We start from the raw sequence: 9,290 nt of genomic DNA, 5'->3' as shown, positions 1-9,290 counted from the left end.
TTATACTGTGATAGAGTTCAAATTGTGATCAAGTCTTAGCATGTGAGAATAAATTATTTGTGGCTGATATATTCATAACCAAGCTATTATTATTATTATTACTATCCCTCCAATCCTCTTTTCTTTCGTAACTGATTGTGAGTCGAAATTATAAAAACTCTATTCGAGACTTTTTGTACTATGATTTTATCAACAGTTTCGCAAAATACGAAAGTAGGTATGTACCTAGTTCCTATATCGCAAGAATGGACGCTAGTATGCGTTGCATGAAAAAGACCGAGATCGCTCTCATGATGATTTCTCTCTGTTCATGCCACGCAGAAGGGAATAAAGGGAGAGACAGAGAGGGAGATAGAGAAAGACAGAGAGAGAATTGAAACACAAGGTAAAATAGAAGAAAAATTATACGAGAAACATATATCTTGCGGATTTAATCTTAACTCCGACAGACGAGTTCGGACATGGAACTTTTAGAATTATGCACTCGCCTATGATTCCCTATCGTAATGTTTTACCTGTTTGGTATTTTATTGTGCCGGTTGCCGCGTTTTTGCCCGATGCTGCATAGGAAGTGATGGTGGAACGATGGCTGAATTTCACAGGTAACGCGCCAAACGGTTCCCTCGTGCTACAATTTGTTATATCAAAAACTCCTCGACATGCATTTGCGTGTAACGATTTAAATTATTTCTACTGTCAGAAAGACATGTTCTCGCGACGAATTTCTCTTTCTTTCTCCATTCTTTACAATTGTACATCTCTTTTGTGAAAATCATTAATTACACATACCTTTGAATTATTTACGCGATTGTACAGTGTATAATATGTCTCGTTTAAAAATTAAAGGCATAGATATAATTTTATCGATATTAAATGTTGTACAATTTTGTTTGAACGAAAAATTGCAAAAATTTGCACAACAAAATGTTAAGCAGGAGTTCACTTTGATCAAATAAGAAGAAATAAAATAAAAATGTTTTTACTTATTTATATTCAATATATTCTTTTGTCATATTTGTTTAATCTTGACTTGTTCATTTAATTTCAGCCTGTATATTGAACTCCTATCAGAAAACTTGTGAAACACATGGCTGACGAGAACTCTTCTGATTACCGTGCATCCTGTGCGGAAGATAATGACGAGATCGAGGGCCTTAACGAGAAACTGATACAACAACTTCTGTTGTCTACGCCAAAGTTTTTCTCTTCGGAGTCTAACAGTTCGCTGTGTGACATTAGACTAGAAAACAATAGCGGTTCTAATATAGACTCTAAGGCATTCAGTTCTTTGTCGTTCAGCCATTGCAGACATGACTGCTCTCTTCTGTGTTATGATAGCCCAGCTAAGATGTCGAGTACATCGAATCATCTTCCACCCATTGGCGTATTTTGGGACATTGAGAATTGTCAGGTTGAACTTGATATAATCTCTTCTTTCGAGAAAGAAATGATTGTTTTTTTTTATCTAAACTTCTTTCACAGTTTATTTTAACTTTTTCTTTTCACCTTGGAGAAAAAGAGAATAAATGAATCATAAGAAGTTTCGCTAAACTGAATGCTTATTGTACCTAAAATGAAATATAATTTGTTCTTTTTAGTTGACATAAGTTTTTTGCATAGTTTATCTTAACTTTTTTTCTTTTCATTTTGGAGGAGAAAAAGACTAACCACATAAGAAATTTAGTTCAAAAGAACAGATCTGTAGATATACAGGATGTCCAATAAAAGCCATAACAATACTTAAGGGTAAATGCCTGAGGTTATTTCGATATTTTTCAAAAAAATTTCAATACCAAAATGTCGCTACAATATAATTTTTTAATTATGAACATTTAAAGTTATCGAATCATACTACTTAAAGTTTATGCATTCAGATGTGATACTGTGAACTAGGATTGCCATTCTCTTTTTTTTGTCCTTTTTTTTAGGGATCTGGAAACATCTGGGGAGATTTTTTAAAGATGTCTAAGATAATCATGAGCAGTAATTATTTGGGATACCTTTGGAATTTTTCCACATGTTTTCAAACGCTGTATAAAAGAATGATGTTCTGGGAAAAAAAGAGAATGGATATGATAATTTTAGATAAAATCCTAGACAGAAGGTCTAATCGCACCTAAGCATGCAAATTTTATGAAGCATGATTCGCTAACTTTAAGTGCTTATAATTCAAAAAACTATTATAACCTCGACATTTTGGTACTAGAATTTTTGTCTTAAGATGATCTTAGGAATCAATCCTTAAGCATTGTTATGGTTTTTATCGAACATCAATGACAAAAGGTTTTAGTCCAGTGCAGTAAAAATAAACCTAATATTCTAATCATGGATTTCAGTGAAATAATATTATTTGTCATGAAATAATAATAATTGTATTTTAGGTTCCTAAAGGTAGATCCGCCATAGGAGTTACACAGTTAATTAGAGATAAATTTTTTGATGGCTATAAAGAGGCAGAATTTATAGTGGTTTGTGATGTTCAGAAAGAGAATAGTCAAATCATTCAGGAACTAAATGATGCTCAGGTAAAACAATTTCACGACATAATTTCAACAAACTCCGGAACACAACGCTCATTACCAAATAACTTATTCTGCATTTGTTAGGTTAATTTAATACACGTAGCTGCTACATGTAAAAACGCTGCAGACGAAAAGCTTAAACAAGCCATTAGAAGGTTTGCCGACATCCATGGCAGCCCGGCAGCTATAATCTTAATATCTGGCGATATTAATTTTGCCGCTGATCTCAGTGATCTACGTCATCGGAAGAAGATTCATGTGATACTGCTACATAAAAAGAATACCTCAGAAGCGTTAATATTATGCGCTAATGAACATTATGACTTTATGGAGCTCACGGAACCACTGCCGTCCAGACCTCCACCAAAGGTATGAAGACTGGTATGTGACGACTATAATATTGACAAGGGAATTTTCATCCCACACTGCTAATATTATAAATTATGCTACACTCTTTTTATATGTATCTATTTAATAAACAATATTTATAGAGTATACGTAGTATACTTTTTCTCATTCTTTATTTCCGAATATACTTTGTCTTGTGTGTATCTGTATGTAGCATACTTCGTACATCCCAATGAATATAATTTAGACTCATTTTCAATAATCTATATCACTCTATGTATTATAACAAGACATGACTAAAAAAAATGACAATTTCTAAATTAATTGCAGAAAAAGAATAGAAAAAAAGAAAAAAAAGAATATTTTGTGTGTGTGTGTGTGTGAAGGCACATATTTTTATTCCTCTTCAATCCTCTACAAACATTACAAAATTATATTTTGAGATTAAAATAATAACGTTTAAAAAAGATTAAGGCTCTCAAGAAATAAATCATAAATTCCAAAATAAAAGCCAATATGATCTGACACAAGATAATCGTGTGTACTAACAAAGAAACCACACAAAGTGTTCTGATTTAATGAAACTTTGTACACATATAGATATTACGTAAAAAGATGAATTTGTCCATTGCAGCGGAAAAAAAACTTTCGGTTTGAAGGGGTGAAATTATTTCTCATGTAGGTAACGAATTTAACTTTTTTCATTGTATCTTAAAAATTATTCGAAATTAAAAAATGTTTTATTTATTTACAAAAATGTTTTATATAATAAAATTACCTCTGTTCATCCACGTCAATATTTTTGAAAAATAAATTTTTTTTTATTAAAAAAATTGTTTATTAAAAATATTATTGACGTAAATGAAGAGAGGTAATTTTGTTATAAAGTTTTGTATAAAATATTTTTTGATATTTTTTTTATTTTGATCTCAAATAGTTTTTGATATATAATGGAAAAAATTAAAAACCGCTACCACATAAGGGATGATTTCACACTATTTTTCCGTTATAGTGAACATTTTCTAAATTCATCTTTTTATGTAATTTACTATATGTATACAAAAACATTTTTTTTTAAATCAGAACTTTATGTAATTCCCTTGTAAGTATATTAGTAAAAGGCCAGACATTTCGACTTTCGGTTTGAGTGCTCTTCAAAATTGTTGATATAATTAACGAAATAAATATTTTTGCTTTGCAACAAGAAAACCAGTAGACACTTCAAAATTATTTAATTCGGAACATTGTTTTCACTGAACCGGGAAAACATCACAAATTTAAAGCCCATTCTATAGTTGCGTAAGCATAGTAAGTGATTGTAGTTGTAAGAATTGGCCAATCATAGTCGAATATGAGAAGAATATTCTATTGAGATTGGTTGCAACTATAACGACTTATGATTATGTATTTACGCAATTGTAGAATGAACTTAATGTCAAGAAATAAAAATATTCTAAATACTAAGAGTGTTCGTTTTTCATAATTTTTTTATCTCTCTAGTCATTAGACTTACAATGTCTTTCTGATTCTTCTCAACGTTCCAAATTTACTCATTTTGATAATTTTACTGTTCTTATAAAGTGAGTGAAATAATTATTTTGTTAATTATATCGATTCTATTCCGACAAGAACTCAAAGTTTAGTCTTTTATTTTACTGATACTATACTTGTTACACGATTATTTTTTTGTCGGCTTATATTTTTGAATTTATGATAAAAAAATTAATACTTCAAAAATTTTAATAATTTAAAACAAACTTATTTTCTGGAAAAAACTTTGTTTTTCGAATTATATTACATATTTACTACATATTTATTACATATTTATTACATATTTTAACAAACGAGCGATATATACAATCAAGATATATCTCAATGATTCAGTGACACTAAGGATATATTAAGTTTTTCAGTTTTATGAAACGTGCATTTAAATTTCAAATTTTTAGTACGTTCATCAATGTAGTTATTTCGTAGAGTTGATCAGTGATTTTTCAAAACAAATTCACCACTTCCATGATATATGTATATACATGTATATACATATAATGTTAAAATTTATTGATACATAATCTGTCTTTCGCGTATTTACTCAGTTTACCTACAAATGTAATTTAACACTTTCAGGGTAATGAATCCTATGACCTTCTAATTAGTAATCTTCCCAATGAAACGGATGTTAATATTATTAAGCGTCGTCTTAAGCAATTATCTGAAAATTGCGGTGGTCGCGTGATAGATGTCCAGTCAAATACTGCCATTCTACGGTTTACGTCACATAGTTCTGCAGACAGGTATATATTTTATGAATTTTGATTACCACAGATATATTGAAATAAAAGTTGTGTTAAATATATATAAAGCAATTACTTTTTTCTTAATTAAATTAATTTTATGAACAATATATATGAAATGATATGTATCTTTTATGATATTTTATATATTTCAAAAATAGTTGAATTAAGTATTATTAAATTTGATAAATGAAGAGAATATTAATTAGGTCTCTCAGAGTAAATTAGTAAATTTCCCGAAAACTTCAGATATTAATTAGAAAGTTACTATTGAAATTTACGTTTTTTATTCGTTTGCTAGCTTAGCCTATATTAATTTTTATTTAAATATCCCGCTCATACATGTCGTGCAAATCAACCTTTCGCATTCTCTGTTCTACCATTGGATCGGTATACGTATTTAAAAAAAAGGAAGAAAAACGGTCTTATATATCTCCTTTATTATATATACAGATGTAGCAGGGATGAAAACATAAATAGGAAAGATTCGAAATAACAGACAGTAATATAACGAACATAGTGGTATCAAAGAACATTATATAGTATAATAAATTTACTTAACTGTTATATTCATGAGCACATAATAGGATTTATTATAGTGAAATTTTTCTACAGAGTAATATATATCTTATTATTTAGTATTTATTGTTTCTTTATTTAAATGTTCAATATCGCAATGTTGAGTGATGATTTTACTTCTATTTGTGGTAAGTGGTAATATCACCATTGTCAGAAATTTATGCTGCTTAATATCGAGGAATGTTTATTTTATATGCAATACATAGTTTATTTTACGTGCATTCCTATTTAAAATAAAATTTGGTATTATTGTAATTACTGTTACAATCGATCGATGTCAAGATATATTCTTGCGATCAAGGTCATTTATAAGTGAAATTACTTGTTAACAGACTATATAATAACAATGTGAATTTGTTTTTTCTTTTTTTATTTTTGGTAGGGCTCAGAAGCGTATGGAAGGAGAACTTGTTCTTGGATCGAAAATATCTGTAAAATATCTCGGGAAGGAGAAAGGAAACATAATTGTCAAAAATCTAGGTACGTTTGTGTTGATAAAATTTTAAGCGACGTAAGACGCCAAGGCATTGATTACCCACCAAACTTATTGTAATTAATAATATTCTTTCAGGAAGTATCATAACTCGGAGTAGGGCAGTTAGTGACTCGGAAATTGTTACTGATTCTAAACAAAGTAGTTCTAAACAAATGTATGCTGCGAGTGCCTCTGTGCTAGGGCAAAGGACCCTCCAATTTCCACATGTTCAGTCCTCGTCCTCTGTGGGTGGCTATCCTGCTTTCAATCCCCATTGCGCACCCATCAATGGCCCACCATCAGGGTTAGTTTTTGTGAAATTTAAATTTCTTATTTGGTGAATTAACATAATATTGTTTCTCTTCAATGATGGATAATCCGAGAAAGAGCCTTAGAGTCGAGAGTAGATTTTTATCCTTGCTGATTCGGGCTATGAGCTTGTAATTTGATCTTATCTGATTCAAAATGTTAAATGAATTTTATATTTGTTACAAAATTATAATGAAACTTTAATATCTTTATTTTATATTTCGCAGGCTAATACAACCTCCAATATTTTTTGAGAGATCATATCTGAATAGCGGAGAGGTATCTTTTAATAGGACATACAATGACCTTACTAGGGTGCAATCACCAAATATAATATGGCCACTGGCGGGACCTCAACAATATAGTCATATATGGGAACCACAATATAAAGTTAGTTTCGTTTAAGAGCTATTTAAATCTATCCATATATATCTATTTCTGTGATATATTTTCTTTACTCTCAACCTTGTTGATAATCTGCTATAATTGGTTTATTTTTGTTACTATAATGTTTACTTTTATAATGTTCTAAACAATTACTTATTTTTGTTTAAGGCAGAGAAGTCAAAGATATTAAATAAACGGACTCACATCCCGCAGGTTCGGGACAATAACGTTGCTATTACCACAACTTCTCGCACTCCTGAAGGTCTTAGGCGCATCAGAGGTACACATGGTACATTTCTTCATGCTTCTGAATGGATTGGAGGACGGCAGTCATACAATTCATTAGCTGTTCCACTTGGTTATAATGGTAATAATTTGAAATCAATTCTGTATTATGTCATTTTGATTGTATCGCGTCTGATGATTAATATTATGTATTATTGAAGTGCAATCCAATCCGTACAAACGACGTAGTCCTTCTCCGCTATATGATGCGTCGACTAGAGAAAAGAACTCGTGGCACAGTCAGGTATAAACACAATTATATTTTATTCATTTAACATATTTAGAGGAACGAAAAGATAACGGAGTGTTTATTATCTGGAAATTTCGGAGGATTTTCTTTTTAAAAATTATATCTGGAAACATTATAGAATCTTTTATCGAGATTTAGGAAAATTTTTGGAATTTATTTTCAAATTTTAATTCTGTCTTTCTAAAAAAATTATTGTTTCTTTAACCAGTTTTTTTTGATAATGTAAAATATTAGCAATTAATTAGTAATAAATATGATATACACATCCGTATATTCACATTCTTGTGTATTTTGTGAGTTTTTAGAAAAAAATCAAAGTGACAATAAAAGACAATACTCAACAGAATAGAGTAGCTCACTGATATTATCGAATTTCTTTCAATTTTGCATTGCTATCTTGAATTTTAAATAAAAATATCTCCAAAATATCGGGAATACTTTTAAAATACTGCAAATTTTCAGAATTTTTTTGCAAGATTTTAGTAAACATTCTAGAAAAGTGTTTCCTTTTTTTTTTTTTTCCAGAATCAGCAACAGCAGATTTCTACACGAAATAATAAAACACCATCACCTTACGAAAATAATATGTTACAAGGAGCAGGACAACATAATCAAACATCACGGTCGCATCTGAGTGATGCAGAAAACGAAGAAGTAGAGGTATTTTTTTGTATATTGTTATGACGTGTTAATTTATTAAATACATCTTTTGAGACCGTAACATGAATATACAACAAATTGGAAATAAAGTCCCTAAACGTTTATGAACATTAATATTATGAAATTGTTATTTTAAAACAAAATAATAAAACATATAAAAACATATAAAAAAAATTATTATTTCAATTTGTAATATTATTATTTTAGTTCTGTTAGGATTGCGTTTCAAGATTAAAAATTAATTTAGTTCAGTTTGTAGGATTAGATGTGTAATATATAAATTCACACGGTTATTTATTGAAGATCCAACTTGATCTTTTAGGGTCTTTTTTCCGATTATTTTGTGTTAATTTATTCTTTTCTCTCAATCTATGTTTCTTAATCTTTTCTTCTTTAGAAGTTTTTTAATCCTGTAAATAATCGCGTCGGACATAACACCAATAATGGCACTAATATATCCATCGAATTGCAAGTAACAAATTTAGATCAAAATATCGATATGAAAGACATGAAGCGAATTCTTTCGTCTGTGTTCATGGAACACATCTCGGTACGTGGTCATTTATTTAATGAAAGAGTTGTAAAATAATTTATGTGTGGTCAATTTATTGTAGAGATACGTTTTTTTTCTATTTTAGAGCTGTCATATTTCTTTATTTACACAATCAGACGGTAATTACGCCGCTAGCGTGAAAGTACCTTCGTTATCCGACGCACAATATGCGATCTCACAATTACACCGTCGTAAAATAGGCTATAAGCGCATTTTGATATCTTATGCTCATATCGGTGGACCAAATTTGCAACTTATCCGAGCACAAATCGTATTGCTCTTGCAAGAGGTCCCGGGACACAAACTACCATTATTCAAATTCCGCGAGATGTACGAGAGCCGATTTATGATTTCTATAAGCGTGTCAGAACTTTACAAGATGAGAGACGTATGCATAATCACTGAAGATCCGAGTGGCAGAATGGTCTCGCTCAATCCGGATCATAGAAACACACCGTCGCCATGCTTTAGTAATACGATACAGGTGCGCGATTGTGTTGTTTTCTGTGTAGTATTCGCTAAATGATGAATAAGAAGCCGAGTCTGAGCTTTTCTGGTGACGATAGAACTGCATTATAGTTCCTCTTACTGTCGAGAAGCTTTGATCATAATTGTAAAGCGATTCATT

General features: G+C 30.3%; 1 protein-coding gene across 1 annotated transcript in view; it reads left to right on the top strand.

Annotated features, from left to right (window-relative positions):
• The first annotated feature begins 368 nt into the window (after positions 1-368).
• Positions 369-9,290, top strand: part of LOC108691843 (meiosis arrest female protein 1 homolog) — a 15,274-nt gene continuing 6,352 nt past the window's right edge. Inside the window, exons 1-13 of the mRNA XM_018199776.1 lie at positions 369-602; positions 1,049-1,411; positions 2,382-2,525; positions 2,607-2,891; positions 4,998-5,164; positions 6,126-6,223; positions 6,315-6,522; positions 6,755-6,917; positions 7,083-7,281; positions 7,361-7,443; positions 7,975-8,109; positions 8,507-8,659; positions 8,748-9,146. Coding sequence (XP_018055265.1) covers positions 1,088-1,411; positions 2,382-2,525; positions 2,607-2,891; positions 4,998-5,164; positions 6,126-6,223; positions 6,315-6,522; positions 6,755-6,917; positions 7,083-7,281; positions 7,361-7,443; positions 7,975-8,109; positions 8,507-8,659; positions 8,748-9,146 — 2,358 coding nt within the window. The 5' untranslated portion in view covers positions 369-602; positions 1,049-1,087. The remainder of the gene's footprint in view (positions 603-1,048; positions 1,412-2,381; positions 2,526-2,606; positions 2,892-4,997; positions 5,165-6,125; positions 6,224-6,314; positions 6,523-6,754; positions 6,918-7,082; positions 7,282-7,360; positions 7,444-7,974; positions 8,110-8,506; positions 8,660-8,747; positions 9,147-9,290) is intronic.

Source organism: Atta colombica, unplaced genomic scaffold, assembly GCF_001594045.1.
Source record: "Atta colombica isolate Treedump-2 unplaced genomic scaffold, Acol1.0 scaffold106, whole genome shotgun sequence".
Classification (NCBI taxonomy): Eukaryota; Metazoa; Arthropoda; class Insecta; order Hymenoptera; family Formicidae; genus Atta; species Atta colombica.
Note: the sequence above shows the minus strand (reverse complement) of the source record. Positions and strands in the feature narration are given on the sequence as shown.